Raw genomic sequence first — 20,832 nt, forward strand, 5'->3', positions numbered from 1 at the left:
GAGTCGCCTCACCTGAGTCGCCTCACTCTGAGCACGCCTCACTCTGAGTCGCCTCACTCTGAGTCGCCTCACTCTGAGTCGCCTCACTCTGAGTCGCCTCACTCTGAGTCGCCTCACTCTGAGTCGCCTCACTCTGAGTCGCCTCACCTGAGTCGCCTCACCTGAGTCGCCTCACCTGAGTCGCCTCACTCTGAGTCGCCTCACTCTGAGTCGCCTCACTCTGAGCACGCCTCACCTGAGTCGCCTCACTCTGAGTACGCCTCACTCTGAGTACGCCTCACTCTGAGTACGCCTCACTCTGAGTACGCCTCACTCTGAGTCTACGCCTCACTCTGAGTCGCCTCACTCTGAGCACGCCTCACCTGAGTCGCCTCACTCTGAGTCGCCTCACCTGAGTCGCCTCACCTGAGTACGCCTCACTCTGAGCACGCCTCACTCTGGTGTCGCCTCACCTGAGTCGCCTCACTCTGAGTCGCCTCACTCTGAGTACGCCTCACTCTGAGTACGCCTCACTCTGAGTACGCCTCACCTGAGCACGCCCTCACCTGAGTCGCCTCACCTGAGTCGCCTCACTCTGAGTCGCCTCACTCTGAGTCGCCTCACTCTGAGTCGCCTCACTCTGAGTCGCCTCACCTGAGTCGCCTCACCTGAGTCGCCTCACTCTGAGTCGCCTCACTCTGAGTCGCCTCACCTGAGTCACGCCTCACCTGAGCACGCCTCACCTGAGCACGCCTCACTCTGAGTCGCCTCACTCTGAGTCGCCTCACTCTGAGTCGCCTCACTCTGAGTCGCCTCACCTGAGCACGCCTCACTCTGAGTCGCCTCACCTGAGTCGCCTCACCTGAGTCGCCTCACTCTGGTCGCCTCACCTGAGTCGCCTCACTCTGAGTCGCCTCACCTGAGTCGCCTCACTCTGAGTCGCCTCACTCTGAGTACGCCTCACTCTGAGTACGCCTCACTCTGAGTCGCCTCACCTGAGTCGCCTCACTCTGTGTCACGCCTCACTCTGAGTCGCCTCACTCTGAGTCGCCTCACTCTGAGTCGCCTCACCTGAGTCGCCTCACCTGAGTCGCCTCACCTGAGCACGCCTCACTCTGAGTCGCCTCACTCTGAGTCGCCTCACCTGAGTCGCCTCACCTGAGTCGCCTCACTCTGAGCACGCCTCACCTGAGCACGCCTCACTCTGAGTACGCCTCACTGAGTACGCCTCACTCTGAGTACGCCTCACTCTGAGTACGCCTCACTCTGAGTACGCCTCACTCTGAGTACGCCTCACTCTGAGTACGCCTCACTCTGAGTACGCCTCACTCTGAGTACGCCTCACTTTGAGTACGCCTCACTCTGAGTCTACGCCTCACTCTGAGTACGCCTCACTCTGAGTACGCCTCACTCTGAGTACGCCTCACTCTGAGTACGCCTCACTCTGAGTACGCCTCACTCTGAGTACGCCTCACTCTGAGTACGCCTCACTCTGTGTACGCCTCACTCTGAGTACGCCTCACTCTGAGTACGCCTCACTCTGAGTACGCCTCACTCTGAGTACGCCTCACTCTGAGTACGCCTCACTCTGAGTACGCCTCACTCTGAGTACGCCTCACTCTGAGTACGCCTCACTTTGAGTACGCCTCACTCTGTGTGTACGCCTCACTCTGAGTACGCCTCACTCTGAGTACGCCTCACTCTGAGTACGCCTCACTCTGAGTACGCCTCACTCTGAGTACGCCTCACTCTGAGTACGCCTCACTTTGAGTACGCCTCACTCTGTGTGTACGCCTCACTCTGAGTACGCCTCACTCTGAGTACGCCTCACTCTGAGTACGCCTCACTCTGAGTACGCCTCACTCTGAGTACGCCTCACTCTGAGTACGCCTCACCTGAGTCGCCTCACTCTGAGTCGCCTCACCTGAGCACGCCTCACTCTGAGTCGCCTCACTCTGAGTCGCCTCACCTGAGCACGCCTCACTCTGAGTCGCCTCACTCTGTGAGTCGCCTCACCTGAGTCACGCCTCACTCTGAGTCGCCTCACTCTGAGTCGCCTCACTCTGAGTCGCCTCACCTGAGTACGCCTCACTCTGAGTACGCCTCACTCTGAGTACGCCTCACTCTGAGTACGCCTCACTCTGTGTGTACGCCTCACTCTGAGTACGCCTCACTCTGAGTACGCCTCACTTTGAGTACGCCTCACTCTGAGTCTACGCCTCACTCTGAGTACGCCTCACTCTGAGTACGCCTCACTCTGAGTACGCCTCACCTGAGTCGCCTCACCTGAGTCGCCTCACTCTGAGTCGCCTCACTCTGAGTCGCCTCACCTGAGTCGCCTCACCTGAGTCGCCTCACTCTGAGTACGCCTCACTGAGTACGCCTCACTCTGAGTACGCCTCACTCTGAGTACGCCTCACTCTGAGTACGCCTCACTCTGAGTACGCCTCACCTGAGCACGCCTCACCTGAGTCGCCTCACCTGAGTCGCCTCACTCTGAGTCGCCTCACTCTGAGTCGCCTCACTCTGAGCACGCCTCACCTGAGTCGCCTCACTCTGAGTCGCCTCACTCTGAGTCGCCTCACCTGAGTCGCCTCACTCTGAGTACGCCTCACTCTGAGTACGCCTCACTCTGAGTACGCCTCACTCTGAGTACGCCTCACTCTGAGTGCGCCTCACTCTGTGTCGCCTCACCTGAGTCGCCTCACCTGAGTCGCCTCACTCTGAGCACGCCTCACTCTGAGTCGCCTCACCTGAGCACGCCTCACTCTGAGTCGCCTCACCTGAGTACGCCTCACTCTGAGCACGCCTCACTCTGAGTCGCCTCACCTGAGTCGCCTCACCTGAGTACGCCTCACTCTGAGTACGCCTCACTCTGAGCACGCCTCACCTGAGCACGCCTCACTCTGAGTCGCCTCACCTGAGCACGCCTCACCTGAGTCGCCTCACCTGAGCACGCCTCACCTGAGTCGCCTCACTGAGCACGCCTCACCTGAGTCGCCTCACCTGAGCGCCTCACCTGAGTCGCCTCACCTGAGTCGCCTCACCTGAGTCGCCTCACCTGAGCACGCCTCACCTGAGCACGCCTCACTCTGAGTACGCCTCACTCTGTGTGTACGCCTCACTCTGAGTCTACGCCTCACTCTGAGTACGCCTCACTCTGAGTACGCCTCACTCTGAGTACGCCTCACTCTGAGTCGCCTCACCTGAGTACGCCTCACCTGAGCACGCCTCACTTTGAGTACGCCTCACTCTGAGTACGCCTCACTCTGAGTACGCCTCACTTTGAGTACGCCTCACTCTGTGTGTACGCCTCACTCTGAGTACGCCTCACTCTGAGTACGCCTCACTCTGAGTACGCCTCACCTGAGTCGCCTCACTCTGAGTCGCCTCACTCTGAGTCGCCTCACCTGAGCACGCCTCACTCTGAGTCGCCTCACTCTGAGCACGCCTCACCTGAGTCGCCTCACTCTGAGCACGCCTCACCTGAGCACGCCTCACCTGAGTCGCCTCACCTGAGCACGCCTCACTCTGAGTCGCCTCACTCTGAGCACGCCTCACCTGAGTCGCCTCACCTGAGTCGCCTCACTCTGAGTCGCCTCACTCTGAGTCGCCTCACCTGAGCACGCCTCACTCTGAGTACGCCTCACTCTGAGTACGCCTCACTCTGAGTACGCCTCACTCTGTGTGTACGCCTCACTCTGAGTACGCCTCACCTGAGTCACGCCTCACTCTGAGTCGCCTCACTCTGAGTCGCCTCACTCTGAGTCGCCTCACCTGAGTCGCCTCACCTGAGTCGCCTCACTCTGAGTCGCCTCACTCTGAGTCGCCTCACTCTGTGTCGCCTCACCTGAGCACGCCTCACCTGAGTGCACGCCTCACCTGAGTCGCCTCACCTGAGCGCCTCACTCTGAGTTCGCCTCACTCTGAGTACGCCTCACTCTGAGTACGCCTCACCTGAGCACGCCTCACTCTGAGTCGCCTCACTCTGAGTCGCCTCACCTGAGTCGCCTCACCTGAGTCGCCTCACTCTGAGTACGCCTCACCTGAGCACGCCTCACCTGAGTCGCCTCACCTGAGTCGCCTCACCTGAGCACGCCTCACCTGAGTCGCCTCACTGAGTCCGCCTCACTCTGAGTACGCCTCACTCTGAGTACGCCTCACTCTGAGTACGCCTCACCTGAGTCGCCTCACTCTGAGGACGCCTCACTCTGAGTCTACGCCTCACTCTGAGTCGCCTCACTCTGAGTACGCCTCACTCTGAGTACGCCTCACTCTGAGTACGCCTCACTCTGAGTACGCCTCACTCTGTGTGTACGCCTCACTCTGAGTACGCCTCACTCTGAGTACGCCTCACTCTGAGTACGCCTCACTCTGAGTACGCCTCACTCTGAGTACGCCTCACTCTGAGTACGCCTCACTCTGAGTACGCCTCACCTGTGTGTCGCCTCACTCTGAGTCGCCTCACCTGAGCGCCTCACTCTGAGTCGCCTCACTCTGAGCACGCCTCACTCTGAGTCGCCTCACTCTGAGTACGCCTCACTCTGAGTACGCGTCGCACTGAGTACGCCTCACTCTGAGTGCGCCTCACTCTGAGTACGCCTCACCTGAGCACGCCTCACTCTGAGCACGCCTCACTCTGAGTCGCCTCACTCTGAGTCGCCTCACCTGAGCGCCTCACCTGAGTACGCCTCACTCTGAGCACGCCTCACTCTGAGTCGCCTCACTCTGAGTCGCCTCACCTGAGTCGCCTCACTCTGAGCACGCCTCACCTGAGTCGCCTCACCTGAGTACGCCTCACCTGAGCACGCCTCACCTGAGCACGCCTCACCTGAGTGCGCCTCACTCTGAGTCGCCTCACTCTGAGTCGCCTCACCTGAGTCGCCTCACTCTGAGCACGCCTCACTCTGAGTCGCCTCACTCTGAGTCGCCTCACTCTGAGCACGCCTCACCTGAGTCGCCTCACCTGGTCGCCTCACTCTGAGTACGCCTCACCTGAGCACGCCTCACCTGAGTCGCCTCACTCTGAGCACGCCTCACCTGAGCACGCCTCACCTGAGCACGCCTCACTCTGAGTCGCCTCACCTGAGCACGCCTCACTCTGAGTCGCCTCACTCTGAGCACGCCTCACCTGAGCACGCCTCACTCTGAGCACGCCTCACTCTGAGCACGCCTCACCTGAGTCGCCTCACCTGAGTCGCCTCACTCTGAGTCGCCTCACCTGAGTCGCCTCACCTGAGCACGCCTCACCTGAGCACGCCTCACCTGAGTCGCCTCACCTGAGCACGCCTCACCTGAGCACGCCTCACTCTGAGTCGCCTCACCTGAGTCACGCCTCACCTGAGTGCGCCTCACCTGAGTACGCCTCACTCTGAGTCGCCTCACCTGAGTCGCCTCACCTGAGTCGCCTCACCTGAGCACGCCTCACCTGAGTCGCCTCACTCTGAGTCGCCTCACCTGAGTCGCCTCACCTGAGCACGCCTCACTCTGAGCACGCCTCACTCTGAGCACGCCTCACCTGAGTCGCCTCACTCTGAGTCGCCTCACCTGAGTCGCCTCACTCTGAGTCGCCTCACCTGAGCACGCCTCACCTGAGTCGCCTCACCTGAGTCGCCTCACTCTGAGTCGCCTCACCTGAGTCGCCTCACTCTGAGCACGCCTCACCTGAGCACGCCTCACCTGAGTCGCCTCACTCTGAGTCGCCTCACCTGAGTCGCCTCACCTGAGCACGCCTCACCTGAGTCGCCTCACTCTGAGCACGCCTCACCTGAGCACGCCTCACTCTGAGTACGCCTCACCTGAGCACGCCTCACTCTGAGTCGCCTCACTCTGAGTCGCCTCACCTGAGTCGCCTCACCTGAGCACGCCTCACTCTGAGTCGCCTCACCTGAGTCGCCTCACTCTGAGCACGCCTCACTCTGAGTCGCCTCACTCTGAGCACGCCTCACCTGAGTCGCCTCACCTGAGCACGCCTCACCTGAGTCGCCTCACCTGAGCACGCCTCACCTGAGTCGCCTCACTCTGAGTCGCCTCACTCTGAGCACGCCTCACCTGAGTCGCCTCACTCTGAGTACGCCTCACCTGAGCACGCCTCACCTGAGCACGCCTCACCTGAGCACGCCTCACTCTGAGCACGCCTCACCTGAGTCGCCTCACCTGAGCACGCCTCACCTGAGCACGCCTCACCTGAGCACGCCTCACTCTGAGTCACGCCTCACCTGAGTCGCCTCACTCTGAGCACGCCTCACTCTGAGTCGCCTCACCTGAGCACGCCTCACTCTGAGTCGCCTCACCTGAGCACGCCTCACCTGAGTACGCCTCACTCTGAGTACGCCTCACACTGAGTACGCCTCACTCTGAGTACGCCTCACTCTGTGTGTACGCCTCACTCTGAGTACGCCTCACCTGAGCACGCCTCACCTGAGTGCGCCTCACCTGAGCACGCCTCACCTGAGTCGCCTCACTCTGAGTCGCCTCACTCTGAGTCGCCTCACTCTGAGTCGCCTCACCTGAGTACGCCTCACTCTGAGTACGCCTCACTCTGAGTACGCCTCACTTTGAGTACGCCTCACTCTGAGTCGCCTCACCTGAGTACGCCTCACCTGAGCACGCCTCACTCTGAGTCGCCTCACCTGAGTCGCCTCACCTGAGCACGCCTCACTCTGAGCACGCCTCACTCTGAGTCGCCTCACCTGAGTCGCCTCACCTGAGTCGCCTCACTCTGAGCACGCCTCACCTGAGCACGCCTCACTCTGAGTCGCCTCACCTGAGTCGCCTCACTCTGAGCACGCCTCACCTGAGTCGCCTCACTCTGAGCACGCCTCACTCTGAGCCTCACCTGAGTCGCCTCACCTGAGCACGCGTCACTCTGAGTACGCCTCACTCTGTGTGTACGCCTCACTCTGAGTACGCCTCACCTGAGTCGCCTCACCTGAGCACGCCTCACCTGAGCACGCCTCACCTGAGTCGCCTCACTCTGAGCACGCCTCACTCTGAGTCGCCTCACCTGAGCACGCCTCACCTGAGTCGCCTCACCTGAGCACGCCTCACCTGAGTCGCCTCACTCTGAGCACGCCTCACCTGAGCACGCCTCACTCTGAGTCGCCTCACCTGAGCACGCCTCACCTGAGCACGCCTCACTCTGAGTCGCCTCACCTGAGCACGCCTCACCTGAGTCGCCCACTGAGCGCCTCACCTGAGTCGCCTCACTCTGAGCACGCCTCACTCTGAGTCGCCTCACTCTGTGTGTCGCCTCACCTGAGTCGCCTCACTCTGAGTCGCCTCACCTGGAGTCGCCTCACCTGAGCACGCCTCACCTGAGTCACGCCTCACCTGAGCACGCCTCACTTTGAGCACGCCTCACCTGAGCACGCCTCACCTGAGTCGCCTCACCTGAGCACGCCTCACCTGAGTCACGCCTCACTCTGAGTCGCCTCACCTGTGTGCACGCCTCACTCTGAGTACGCCTCACCTGAGTCACGCCTCACCTGAGCACGCCTCACTCTGAGTCGCCTCACTCTGAGTCGCCTCACCTGAGCACGCCTCACTCTGAGCACGCCTCACCTGAGTCGCCTCACTCTGAGCACGCCTCACCTGAGTCGCCTCACTCTGAGTCGCCTCACTCTGAGCACGCCTCACCTGAGCACGCCTCACTCTGAGTCGCCTCACCTGAGTCGCCTCACTCTGAGCACGCCTCACTCTGAGTCGCCTCACTCTGTGTCGCCTCACCTGAGCACGCCTCACCTGAGTCGCCTCACTCTGTGTGTCGCCTCACTCTGAGTCGCCTCACCTGAGTCGCCTCACCTGAGCACGCCTCACCTGAGCACGCCTCACCTGAGTCGCCTCACCTGTGCACGCCTCACCTGAGTACGCCTCACCTGAGCACGCCTCACTCTGAGCACGCCTCACTCTGAGTCGCCTCACCTGAGTCGCCTCACCTGAGCACGCCTCACCTGTGTCGCCTCACCTGAGTCGCCTCACCTGAGTCACGCCTCACCTGAGCACGCCTCACCTGAGTCGCCTCACCTGAGTACGCCTCACCTGAGCACGCCTCACCTGAGCACGCCTCACCTGAGTACGCCTCACTCTGAGCACGCCTCACCTGAGCACGCCCACCTGAGCACGCCTCACCTGAGTCGCCTCACTCTGAGCACGCCTCACCTGAGCACGCCTCACCTGAGCACGCCTCACCTGAGCACGCCTCACTCTGTGTGTCGCCTCACCTGAGCACGCCTCACCTGAGCACGCCTCACCTGAGCACGCCTCACCTGAGTACGCCTCACCTGAGCACGCCTCACTCTGAGCACGCCTCACCTGAGCACGCCTCACCTGAGCACGCCTCACTCTGAGCACGCCTCACCTGAGCACGCCTCACCTGAGCACGCCTCACCTGAGCACGCCTCACCTGAGCACGCCTCACCTGAGCACGCCTCACCTGAGCACGCCTCACCTGAGCACGCCTCACCTGAGTCGCCTCACCTGAGCACGCCTCACTCTGAGTCGCCTCACTCTGAGTCGCCTCACCTGAGCACGCCTCACCTGAGCACGCCTCACTCTGAGCACGCCTCACCTGAGTGCACGCCTCACCTGAGCACGCCTCACCTGAGCACGCCTCACTCTGAGCACGCCTCACCTGAGCACGCCTCACCTGAGCACGCCTCACCTGAGTACGCCTCACCTGTGAGTACGCCTCACCTGAGCACGCCTCACCTGAGCACGCCTCACCTGAGTCGCCTCACTCTGAGCACGCCTCACCTGAGCACGCCTCACCTGAGCACGCCTCACCTGAGCACGCCTCACCTGAGTCGCCTCACCTGAGCACGCCTCACCTGAGCACGCCTCACTCTGAGCACGCCTCACCTGAGTACGCCTCACTCTGAGCACGCCTCACCTGAGCACGCCTCACCTGAGCACGCCTCACCTGAGCACGCCTCACCTGAGTACGCCTCACTCTGAGTCGCCTCACCTGAGCACGCCTCACCTGAGCACGCCTCACCTGAGCACGCCTCACCTGAGTACGCCTCACTCTGAGCACGCCTCACTCTGTGTGTCGCCTCACCTGAGCACGCCTCACTCTGAGCACGCCTCACCTGTGTGTCGCCTCACCTGAGCACGCCTCACTCTGAGTACGCCTCACTCTGAGTACGCCTCACTCTGAGTACGCCTCACTCTGAGTACGCCTCACCTGAGCACGCCTCACTCTGAGCACGCCTCACCTGAGTACGCCTCACCTGAGCACGCCTCACTCTGAGCACGCCTCACCTGAGTCGCCTCACCTGAGTCTCGCCTCACCTGAGCACGCCTCACTCTGAGCACGCCTCACTCTGAGCACGCCTCACCTGAGTCGCCTCACTCTGAGTACGCCTCACTCTGAGTACGCCTCACTTTGAGTACGCCTCACTCTGAGCACGCCTCACCTGAGTCGCCTCACTCTGTGTACGCCTCACCTGAGTCTATGCCTCACTCTGAGTCTACGCCTCACTCTGAGTACGCCTCACTTTGAGTACGCCTCACTCTGTGTGTACGCCTCACCTGAGCACGCCTCACCTGAGCACGCCTCACTTGAGTACGCCTCACCTGTGTGTCGCCTCACCTGAGCACGCCTCACTCTGAGTCGCCTCACCTGAGTCGCCACCTGAGCACCTCTGAGTCGCCTCACTTGAGCACGCCTCACTCTGAGTCGCCTCACCTGAGCACGCCTCACTTTGAGTATGCCTCACCTGTGCACGCCTCACCTGAGCACGCCTCACTCTGTGTACGCCTCACTCTGAGTACGCCTCACCTGAGCACGCCTCACTTTGAGCACGCCTCACCTGTGTGTCGCCTCACCTGTGTGTCGCCTCACTCTGTGTGTACGCCTCACTCTGTGTACGCCTCACTCTGAGTACGCCTCACTCTGAGTACGCCTCACTCTGAGTACGCCTCACTCTGTGTGTACGCCTCACTTTGAGTATGCCTCACTCTGAGTCTACGCCTCACTCTGAGTACGCCTCACTTTGAGTACGCCTCACTCTGTGTGTACGCCTCACTCTGTGTGTACGCCTCACTCTGTGTGTACGCCTCACTCTGTGTACGCCTCACTCTGAGTACGCCTCACTCTGAGTACGCCTCACTCTGAGTACGCCTCACTCTGTGTGTACGCCTCACTTTGAGTATGCCTCACTCTGAGTCTACGCCTCACTCTGAGTACGCCTCACTTTGAGTACGCCTCACTCTGTGTACGCCTCACTCTGAGTACGCCTCACTGAGTACGCCTCACTCTGAGTACGCCACCTGAGCACGCCTCACCTGTGTGCACGCCTCACCTGAGTACGCCTCACTCTGTGTCTACTCCTCACTCTGAGTACGCCTCACTCTGAGTACGCCTCACTCTGAGTACGCCTCACTTTGAGTACGCCTCACTCTGTGTCTACGCCTCACTTTGAGTACGCCTCACTCTGTGTGTACGCCTCACTCTGAGTACGCCTCACTCTGAGTGTACGCCTCACTTTGAGTACGCCTCACTCTGAGTCTACGCCTCAATCTGAGTACGCCTCACTTTGAGTACGCCTCACTCTGAGTCTACGCCTCACTTTGAGTACGCCTCACTCTGAGTCTACGCCTCACTCTGAGTCTACGCCTCACTTTGAGTACGCCTCACTCTGAGTCTACGCCTCACTCTGAGTCTACGCCTCACTTTGAGTACTCCTCACTCTGTGTCTATGCCTCACTCTGTGTACTCCTCACTCTGTGTCTATGCCTCACTCTGAGTACGCCTCACTCTGTCTACGCCTCACTCTGAGTACGCCTCACTCTGAGTACGCCTCACTCTGAGTACGCCTCACTCTGTGTGTACGCCTCACTCTGAGTACGCCTCACTTTGAGTATGCCTCACTCTGTGTACGCCTCACTCTGAGTACGCCTCACTCTGTGTGTACGCCTCACTCTGAGTACGCCTCACTCTGAGTACGCCTCACTTTGAGTACACCTCACTCTGTGTGTACGCCTCACTCTGAGTACGCCTCACTCTGAGTCTACGCCTCACTCTGAGTACGCCTCACTCTGAGTACACCTCACTCTGAGTACGCCTCACTTTGAGTACGCCTCACTCTGAGTCTACGCCTCACTCTGAGTACGCCTCACTTTGAGTATGCCTCACTCTGTGTACGCCTCACTCTGAGTACGCCTCACTCTGTGTGTACGCCTCACTCTGAGTACGCCTCACTCTGAGTACGCCTCACTTTGAGTACGCCTCACTCTGTGTGTACGCCTCACTCTGAGTACGCCTCACTCTGAGTCTACGCCTCACTCTGAGTACGCCTCACTCTGAGTACGCCTCACTCTGAGTACGCCTCACTCTGAGTACGCCTCACTCTGAGTACGCCTCACTCTGTGTCTATGCCTCACTCTGAGTACTCTTGTAGCCTCTGCAGTCGGACCACGGCCTGCTGACGACGGTGGCCTACAAACTGGGGAAAGACGAGCCGGCCTGCTACGCTCTGGAGGTGCGTGTCCTCCTCCTCCTCCTCCTCCTCGGTGCAGTGGAGTCCTCCCTTGGTGAACGGGCCTCTCACGTGTTCCTCCTCCTCCTCCTCCTCCTCGGTGCAGTGGAGTCCTCCCTTGGTGAACGGGCCTCTCACGTGTTCCTCCTTCTCCTTCTCCTCCTCCTCCTCCTCCTCCTCCTCGGTGCAGTGGAGTCCTCCCTTGGTGAACGGGCCTCTCACGTGTTCCTCCTCCTCCTCCTCCTCCTCCTCCTCCTCCTCCTCGGTGCAGTGGAGTCCTCCCTTGGTGAACGGGCCTCTCACGTGTTCCTCCTTCTCCTCCCAGGGTTCGGTGGCCATTGCCGGGGCGATGGTGCGCTGGCTGAAGGACAACCTCGGCATCCTGAAGTCGTCCTCAGAGATCGGTCCGGACCCCGCAGCGCCTCCTCTGACCTGAAGGAGGTGTCTGAGTTTGACTAGTAACTGTTCCTCCTCTTCCTCCTGTCCCTCCTCTTCCTCCTGTCCCTCCTGTCCCTCTTCTTCATCCTGTTCCTCCTGTCCCTCCTCTTCCTCCTGTCCTTCCTCTGCTCCTCAGAGAAGCTTGCGGCTGCAGCCGGCTCGTCTCACGGCTGTTACTTCGTGCCGGCCTTCTCCGGCCTCTACGCCCCGTACTGGGAGCCCAGCGCCCGAGGGTGAGGAAGCCTTCTGAGACCCTTTAGTCCTCTTCAGAACATGAGGTCGAGATGCCTCTTGTGGACACAATGAGTATTACAACAACAAACATTTATTTATTTTTTCACCTATTGTCACAGATGAGAAAAATAATCAGGGAAAGAAATCTTCTTTATTGTTGTTGTTGTGTATTTTTATTCAGTTAATCATTGCAATACAATACAATATGATTATATTTAATATACAAAAAGAGAAACTGAAAAAGTATGAGTAGAAGCAAAAATGCTTTAATATTCCCATCCTAAATTATTATTATTAAAAAAAACTTATTCTTCCATTGGTGCAAACATACAGAAGATCTGAAAGTATGTTTCTCTCTTGTCCAACATGAAGTGATTGTAGTAATAATATTATTATTATTAATAATATTAATAATAATAGTAATAAAGTGAAAAATAGCTCACAACAACAAAGATTTAGACAACATAAGTTAGAAATTATATATCAAGAATTATTAAATAAACTTCAAGTAGCAGTCAGACATACGAGTCTAAAAGAAAAACAAACAAAGACTTTATAAAGGTTCCTCTGGTGAAACTTTCCTCCGGCGATGAACAAGGTGAGAAGCTCATTAGACTTCCTGTTCCTCTGGAGATTCCAGGTGTGATTTCCTAGTTTCTCCCCCGTTGGCAACGTGAACGCATGAACATGGCCGACCCCTTTGTGGTGAGTTAATAACCACACTAGAGCTCCTCTAACATCCGGTTGTTCTGCAGCATCATCTGTGGACTCACTCAGTTCACCAACAAGAACCACCTGGCCTTCGCTGCCCTGGAGGCCGTCTGCTTCCAGACCCGAGAGGTGAGCCGCTGTCACAGAGGCACCCTGTCCAAATGCCAAAGCCCTAATGTGTGTGTGTGTGTGTGTCAGATCCTGGATGCGATGAACCAGGACAGCGGCGTCCCTCTGACGCAGCTGCAGGTGGACGGAGGCATGACCTCCAACCGGCTGCTGATGCAGCTGCAGGCCGACATCCTGAGCATCCCCGTGGGTACGAGGCCTCCACACACACACACACACACTTCTAGACACCTGAATATCTGACCTGGAGACGATCGCCTTGCATTGTGGGTAATTGTTGACTAGGATGTGCTGGAGGTCACATGCTCACAGCCTCTTCCGACTGCGTATGGTGTGTAACTCCGTGTGTGGGTTTGGGAATGAGATGTGAGCTTACCAGACAGACTCGACTGACCCACAATGCATTGGGGCTCCTCAGACTGTCCAACGGTAGACTGCAAGGATTAGGATAATTAACCTCTTGGTTAGAACAACTACAAGTTTAGGGACAGCAAAGCGAAGGAGCTCATACACACATGTTTAACAGAAATCATTTAAATTAAATCCTATTGGAAATATGAAAAAGTGGAAGGATTTATTTCTGTTACGGTAGCTCAATGCAGTGTGATGTGTGTCGTGTGATGAAGACGTGCTGCTGAGTGACAACAGTCTGCTGGTGATGACACACGACTTCATTTAATAATAACTTTATTGATACACCTTTAAAAAACGGGTTTACAAAGTGCTCTGCAGAGAATCAAGCAAAACAAATGTAATGGTAAAATACAAAGTAAAGAACAACAGAGAAAGTAAATTAGGAGAACCAAAGAACGGCTTGAAAGGACAACGTCACTTAAAAGATGTTATTTAGATGTTTAAAGAAGATGTAGAAGTCTTAGAAGGGACATCTCACATCTGATCCCTTTGAAGTGACACCTCCAGTAAATATGTCTCTTCTACTTCAAACAATACCTTTTTAAAGTTCATACATGTGTTCGTCAGATTGAGTAAGCGTTGACTGAACCTGGACTTTAAACCTCTGTGTCCACGTTTCAATGGGCCAAGAGGTCAGGAGGACACATGTTGACTTTGATGTACATCAAATGTACTGATGTGTACATAACTGCCCCCCGTGAACATTACCACGCGGACCCTGAACTCATCAGCACCGGTCCTTCTGGATACATCAGTCTATTCCTCTGTGAAAAACACATGAACGTAGAGATTTAATCATCTCCCTCGTTGAACACGTTTGCACGACAGTGGCTCTGAATGGCCAGTTTAACGTGTGTGTGTGTGTGTGTGTGTCCAGTGCTGCCCACCATGTCGGAGACCACGGCTCTGGGAGCAGCCATGGTGGCGGGGGCAGCAGAGGGGGTGGGCGTGTGGAGCCTGAGCCCCGGCCATCTACCCCACGTCACGTATGAGAAGTACGAGCCTCAGATCAACACTGAAGGTGAGAGAGGTCTGCTGCCACCTGGTGGCGGCCCCGTGTATGACACCGGCTGACCCGTCTGTCCCACAGAGAGCGAGTTCCGCTTCGCCCGATGGAAGAAGGCCGTCCAGAGGTCCATGAACTGGGAGACCACGGAGCCGAGCTGCACGGCCCCCGGTAGTACCTCGAGTGTATGAACAGTGTGTCACGTGACGGACAGGAAGTGTTTTTAAAACAGTTTGTGTGGCATAATCTCTCAGCGACAACAGGTGCAGGAAAGAAGATGAAAGACTCCCCTCCCCCCGCCAGAGCAGCACCCTAAGGTGTGTGTGTGTGAGACAGAAGGGCCGTTGTACATGAAAAAAAAGGGGGGGGGGGGGTTTAATAAACAATTATCAGAATTTTCCAAATTAGTTATTAAATATTTGTGTAAAGAACCCTCAGAAAATGACAATCAATATACGAGGATGAATAGGATTTAACAATAAGGAAACACTTTGATTCTCTTGTTCTTTCCTTTGACTCTAACTTGTCTTTGTAACCTACAAAAGCCCAACTAAGCCCTCGTAGTCCACCTATCGCTGCTGAATGGTAAATAATCTTTCAAAGAACTCGGTTAAATAAAACACTTAATTAAATGAGTAAATGAAAAATCCATTTTAAATTTTAATCCAGTTTGTGGTTACAATTCACTCCAACGCCACTAGAGGGCCTCGTGAGGGTTGACAACCCTGTGGCCATGCATGACAAGAGGCTTCTGAGCGTCTGTCACATGACCACAGGTAAACACAGGCAACTACTCAATCTTTTCTCTCTCCCAGATCACCAGGTGTGACCTGCTCTCCATAGTCATGGGTAGCAGCTGGAGGAGGACGGCCTCTCGGGGCGTCAGACGCTCATCCAGCACTTTTTCTTTAAAATAATCTGGATTTTCCTGAGACTGAGCCGTTAGTCTGAAGTGCTGAACGACCACTGGAGCAGGTGGGCGCCGCTGGTGACGAGTGGAGCTCTTAACTTTGAACGTATGAGACAAATTCACTTTTTGTATATATAAATATATATAAATTGACTGCATAACTTACACCTGATTAGTGTTTGTTTTAGTGTAAATGAAATAAAAATGTAATAAATATTTTCACAATGAGCTAAACGGTTTTCCCCACGTGGTTCAGATGTTGCGTGACCCCCCCCCCCCCCACACACACATCATGGGAGGACTGAGTTACTGGTTCCATGGCCACGCAGCATAAATGAAGCAAATTTCGGGAAAGTCGACAGATTTTATATTCCAGACAGGTAACATGAGGTCATGTTAGCAAAGTGAGTCCACAGCGGAGCACGGGAGGGACCCCCCCCACACACACACCACGTGTACATTTACAAAATGCTCTCCACATGTCGGAGAGCAGCGAGCAAAGCAAGGTTCATCAGATAAAAGGTCTTCAGGTAGACAAGAGAGTTCTCTGGGGGGGGGGGGGGCTCAGCGGGAGAACTGCCTCGCGTCCCCCTTTCCTTTGTTGACGTGCTTAAAGATCCTGGATTTCCCGTAGTTGGCCTTCTGGTATCCAAAGCCTCCCCCGCCGCCTCGCTTCTGGAGCTTCCCACCTCTACCGGAGTGAACGCCTGGAGAACAGCCGAGTTAAGGAGGAACACGTTGTTCTGGTTTAAACCGGACCGACATCATGCACATCAAACAGACGGATCACGACCACATCAACCGGCCAGCAGCAAAGGATACTCAGGTCCACGTAGGGCGGCACTTTGAAGCCGAACGACAGCGCCACCATGGGGAGGTTGAGGGTGTTGACGTTGTAGATCTGTTTGAGCGAGTGCGAGTCGTACGCCCTCACGTACGACTTGTAGGCCTCCTGGGCCGACTTGTGGAGGTAGTAATTCTTCTCAATCAGCTTCTCCATCTAGGGAACGAGAGGCAGAGGTCTCGTTGGACTGAGACTCTTTAACATCTTTAGAAGGCCAAAGACGTGAAGACGCTCGGGACGTTTCTCACCTGGGACTGGATATCGGAGATTTTACTCCAGGAGAAGTCAAACTCACTCAGTGGGACCTGGACAGAGGAAGCAGCAGAGTAAGACCTGGCTCAGGCCGCCTGCTGGGTGAAGGAGGACATGAGCGCGGGGCTCCAGGTTACCTTGGCCTGCTTGAGGAAGCGCAGGAAGCCGAGCTCCTCCGGCCGCAGGATGAGGAGCGCGTGGCCGCGGCCGTTGATGCCTCTGGCCGTCCGGCCCACCCGGTGGATGTACTCCTGCGGACGCAAAGCCCAGCTTAGGACACGCCCTCGTCTCAACGCGCCATCGGCGATCGAGGTGCAGCTTCGGTACCTTGGGGTCATCTGGGGGGTCGTACTGGACGATCCAGTCCACCTCGGGGATGTCCAGGCCTCGGGCCGCCACGTCGGTACACAGCAGGATGCCCGTGTCGGCGTTGCAGAACTGGAAGAAGGTGGTCGTGCGCTTGGTCTGCTTCTGCTTGCCCTGGAGGAGACAGAACGAGAGACGGGTGAGGCGCCGGAACACTACTCCACGCACGAGGGGGAGGGGCTTCTTACATGGATGGCCATGACGGGCAGGTCGATGTAGTTGAGGAGCTCGTAGTGGAACTTCACAGACATACAGGAGGCGAAGAACACCATGATCTTCTTCTTGCGGTTCTTCTTCAGGAAGGTGAAGAGCAGCAGGAAGCGCTTCTCCGACGGACACACCACGTAACCCTGAAACACCAGACGGGTTACAGAGCGCCACAGGAGGCCTCCACGGTGCGGGGGGCGGGGCCAGACGGTACCTGCTCCAGGCCGTCGACGGTGGCGTGGTCCTTGTCGTCGTCCACGCCGACGTACAGCGGCTCCTTCTTGAGGGAGATGCGAGCCAGATCCTCCACCTTACGGGTCTGCGTGGCCGAGAACAGCATGGCCTGCCTCTTCTCTGGGGGGCGAGACGGCGTTAAACGGGACCGGGGTGGACGTGGTTCAGAGAGCATGAAGAGTACAATCAGCCTGTGGAGTTAACCCTGTAGCTCCGCCTCTGACCACCGGTCCTAAATGGCCGACGTGCTCCTTCAACGACACGACCGAACGTACTTGGCAGCAGCTTGATGATCTGCTTCAGCTCCTCCTCAAAGCCCACTTCTAAGATCCGGTCGGCCTCGTCGATAATCAGACACTGGAGGTTCTTGTACATGAACCCAGGAGTGTTCTGAAGACACACAGATAAGACGGTTTACAGGAGGAACAGCCTCCCAAAGACAGACTGCATTTCAGGCAGAAGGTCACGAGGATGAGACGTGAGGAACATGTGTCCTTGCCGTTGTACCTGAGAGGGCCACTGGAGGCTCCTCCCACAGACAACCACAACAGTCTCTGTATGCCTTAGTTGACACCCGTTTCATGATGGAAACACTGAGCGGGCAACACATAAAGGCAACGCTGTGACTGACCGCGTGACAGTGAAGAGCTTTACGACGACCTCCTGTCTGACCACCGTGTGGCCCTGCTCACCTGCAGGTGGTCCAGCAGACGGCCGGGCGTGGCCACCACGATGTTGACCCCGTTGGCGAGCCTCTGGGCCTCCGCCGAGCGGTTGCTGCCTCCCATGGTCAGACCAAAGGTGTGCACGTGGTGCACCATCAGCTCCTTCAGCACGCCGTACGTCTGCATCGCCAACTCGCGCGTGGGGGAGAGGATCACCACGCCGGTGCCTGGAAGGAAGGAAGGAAGGAGGGGGGATTAGTGGAAGGCTTCCACGCAACTTCCATGAGTAGGGATGCGTTCAGGAACGCTTTTCTCTTTACATCCCACAGAAATCAACAACTCAAATGAAGCGAGTCGTACCGTTCCTGGGCATGAACTTGAGTTTATAGATGAGCTCTATCGACGGGATGAGGAAGGCTAAGGTTTTACCGCTCCCCGTCTTGGCAGCAGCCAGAACATCCCTGAAGAGAAGCAGACAGAAGCACGCTTTACGTTCCGGTCTCCAGGCAATGTGGGTTTTATCTGAAATGAGCCAAAAGATTATGAACCACCAGCGGCTCACCTTCCCTCCAGCAGGGGGCGGATACTTTTGTGCTGGATCTCAGTCATGTGTTCGAAGCCCATCTCCCTCACGGCTTTCAGCGTGTTCTCACTCACCAGCTCAGACAGAGAGGAGAAGGACGTGTCCTCAAATGCTCCTGAAACACAAGCGACACATTTCATGAGTGGAACTGCATTTCAGGAAAAGGCCAGGTTATAAAAGGGCAAGAAGACAGGAGGATCAGCAGAGGAACTAAACTAATCCATGTGTCCTTGCCGTTGTACCTGAGAGGGCCACTGGAGGCTCCTCCCACAGACAACCACAACAGTCTCTGTATGCCTTAGTTGACACCCGTTTCATGATGGAGACACTGAGCGGGCAACACATAAAGGCAACGCTGTGACTGACCGTGTGTCAGTGAAGAGCTTTACGGGTTGATGCAGGCAGCTGGGCCCCGAGAGCACCAGTTACCTGGTGAACTAAATACAGGTATGGACACATGAAGAAGCCTGATAATAATGTAGGTTATGTGTATGAATAACTGACAATGTGTCACGTGACAAACGCGTTGCAATTTAGCTGCCCGCTGGAGAATAGAGCAGAATTCATAAATATATACAACACACAAACACCACGTGTGTGTTGTATGAGCAAGACGTGTGTTCAGAGAAAATAAAGGTATATATTGTAGCATTGCTTTATTTATTTATTGCTATTAAATAAAGAGGTATTATCAAAAAGGCCCAGGACGCAGCTCAATTACTTTTAGATCTATTTGATACAAGAATAAAGCAAATATGTTAGCAGGAATAAAAGTTGGATATATATTTACAGAAAGCACATTGTGTTTTTGGGGGGTGCATAATTGTATATAAATCTAGCTTACTGATGTCACAACTTAGAAAATAAGGCCAACAAGTTGCTTTTCACAGCTCAACTATTCACGGTGGACTTTAAGGAAACATTAATGATGTGCTTTCCAACCACAAAGCCGGTCCAGCAGCTGTAAGCCCGGACCGGATCCAGGACTCTGTAGTGGCACTCCGTCTAGTTCTGGGTCTTCTGTACCACACTTTTGAGATCAGTCTTAAAAGCTATTAATCGACACGCGAGTGACACAAGTAGTTCTTTCATACAAAATGATGTTTACTAAAAAACATATAGTACATGGTCACGCGGTCAAAAAACTATGTCGCTTCTAACATCTTTGAACTCAAATCAGCACCGACAGTCCAACACACAGGTGTTATAATGACGTGACGTCACCTGATTGGGAGCCTGCATTCTGACAAGTTATTCAACTTTCAAATACAATACTAAATGATATGTTAAACTAAACATTCTTTCAAATCATAATGAAAAGGATTTACATTCAGTTACCTTTTTAAATCTTTTAAAACTAAATTATTATAACAAATGAAATCATGCATTTGGCTCTTAGACTCTACTAATGGAAATACCTGTTAAACCAGATGGTAACTCAGGCTGTTCTTCATCTTCCTCTTCACTGTTGTGGTCCTCCTCCTGCTCCTTCTTTTCATCGTCATCTTCCTCTGGTTTACGGCCTTTCTCTTCTCCATCCTCCAGAGTGTCTCCCTCCTCTTCCTCCACTGTTTTGGTCTTCTTCTCAACTGGGACGAGCAGTACCACGTGTTAGTTGCACGTCACACACACACACACACACCGCAGCTCATCAGTATCAGAAGCGACAACCCCGCCAGTTCTTACCTGGTGACTCCGCAGCGTCAGCCAGCTTCCGTTTCTTCTTAGTCTTCTTTTTCAGAGGAGTTTCCTCTTCCGGGGCCACTTCCAGTGGGACCGCGATCCATTTCTTCTTCTGCTGCTTCTTCGGCTTCTCCTCCAGTCCGTTAGAGTTGACTGACAAACACATCGCGACAACACACACAACGTTCCTTAGCCGATCAGTCACGTGACGGAAACGGTTTGGAGGAAGTCAGTTTACAGTTGGGCCTTCCGCTAACATCCATGAAGCACACACTTTAGTTACGATGCTACCACCAGCTAGCTACCGTGTGGCGACGCTCTTATACATAATAATACTCCGCGACACTTTACGATGACAAACTCACACAAGCGTGTCATGTTACACATTAATGTCAGCTAACGTTACTTTACGTTGGACCCGTTTGATGAGACCGTTGAATAAAAAACATGCTAACGCAGCTAGCTTGAGCTTAGCACGCGAGGTCGTCCCCGCCTCAGAAACACACGAAACAACCAACAACGCGCGCGCTCTCCGTTCATCCTGCGCACGCACCTGACTTTTCACCCTCTATCTGCTCCCGGATAACTTTGCGCTCCTTGTTCTTCTCATTTCTTTTCAGAATTTTCTTCCGCAGCAGCTTCATCTGTAGGTCCGCCATGGCAACGGGGCAGCACGTGTGTGTACGAGAGCGCTGCT

General features: G+C 55.6%; 2 protein-coding genes across 2 annotated transcripts in view; one reads left to right on the plus strand and one right to left on the minus strand.

Moving 5' to 3' along the window:
* Positions 1 to 15,529, plus strand: part of LOC130201608 (glycerol kinase-like) — a 36,062-nt gene extending 20,533 nt beyond the window's left edge. Inside the window, exons 11-20 of the mRNA XM_056426686.1 lie at positions 10,827 to 10,857; positions 11,382 to 11,462; positions 11,785 to 11,863; positions 12,034 to 12,130; positions 12,887 to 12,971; positions 13,041 to 13,161; positions 14,263 to 14,406; positions 14,476 to 14,562; positions 14,646 to 14,708; positions 15,207 to 15,529. Of these exons, the coding sequence (XP_056282661.1) occupies positions 10,827 to 10,857; positions 11,382 to 11,462; positions 11,785 to 11,863; positions 12,034 to 12,130; positions 12,887 to 12,971; positions 13,041 to 13,161; positions 14,263 to 14,406; positions 14,476 to 14,562; positions 14,646 to 14,707 (787 nt within the window). The 3' untranslated portion in view covers position 14,708; positions 15,207 to 15,529. The remainder of the gene's footprint in view (positions 1 to 10,826; positions 10,858 to 11,381; positions 11,463 to 11,784; positions 11,864 to 12,033; positions 12,131 to 12,886; positions 12,972 to 13,040; positions 13,162 to 14,262; positions 14,407 to 14,475; positions 14,563 to 14,645; positions 14,709 to 15,206) is intronic.
* Positions 15,530 to 15,651: 122 nt separating this feature from the next.
* Positions 15,652 to 20,832, minus strand: ddx18 (DEAD (Asp-Glu-Ala-Asp) box polypeptide 18). Its single transcript, XM_056425738.1, has 14 exons — positions 20,689 to 20,832; positions 20,139 to 20,288; positions 19,871 to 20,041; positions 18,432 to 18,567; positions 18,230 to 18,330; positions 17,897 to 18,096; positions 17,480 to 17,594; positions 17,185 to 17,324; positions 16,952 to 17,113; positions 16,725 to 16,877; positions 16,535 to 16,648; positions 16,394 to 16,450; positions 16,124 to 16,301; positions 15,652 to 16,008 (listed from the first exon to the last, which is right to left on the minus strand). Exons 1-14 carry the CDS (start codon positions 20,792 to 20,794, stop codon positions 15,866 to 15,868), a joined length of 1,926 nt encoding a protein of 641 aa, XP_056281713.1. The 5' UTR covers positions 20,795 to 20,832; the 3' UTR covers positions 15,652 to 15,865.

The sequence above is a fragment of the Pseudoliparis swirei genome, chromosome 2 (genome assembly GCF_029220125.1).
Source record: "Pseudoliparis swirei isolate HS2019 ecotype Mariana Trench chromosome 2, NWPU_hadal_v1, whole genome shotgun sequence".
Classification (NCBI taxonomy): domain Eukaryota; kingdom Metazoa; phylum Chordata; class Actinopteri; order Perciformes; family Liparidae; genus Pseudoliparis; species Pseudoliparis swirei.

Bases quoted from the DNA above. Each gene is read 5' to 3' on its own strand.
- ddx18 (XM_056425738.1), bottom strand. From the start codon at position 20,794: ATGGCGGACCTACAGATGAAGCTGCTGCGGAAGAAAATTCTGAAAAGA. The intron at 16,649-16,724 runs GTACCGAAGCTG...TTGCGTCCGCAG, and splicing joins ACCCCCCAGATGACCCCAAG to GAGTACATCCACCGGGTGGG. The intron at 16,302-16,393 runs GTGAGAAACGTC...CTCGTTCCCTAG, and splicing joins TCTCCGATATCCAGTCCCAG to ATGGAGAAGCTGATTGAGAA.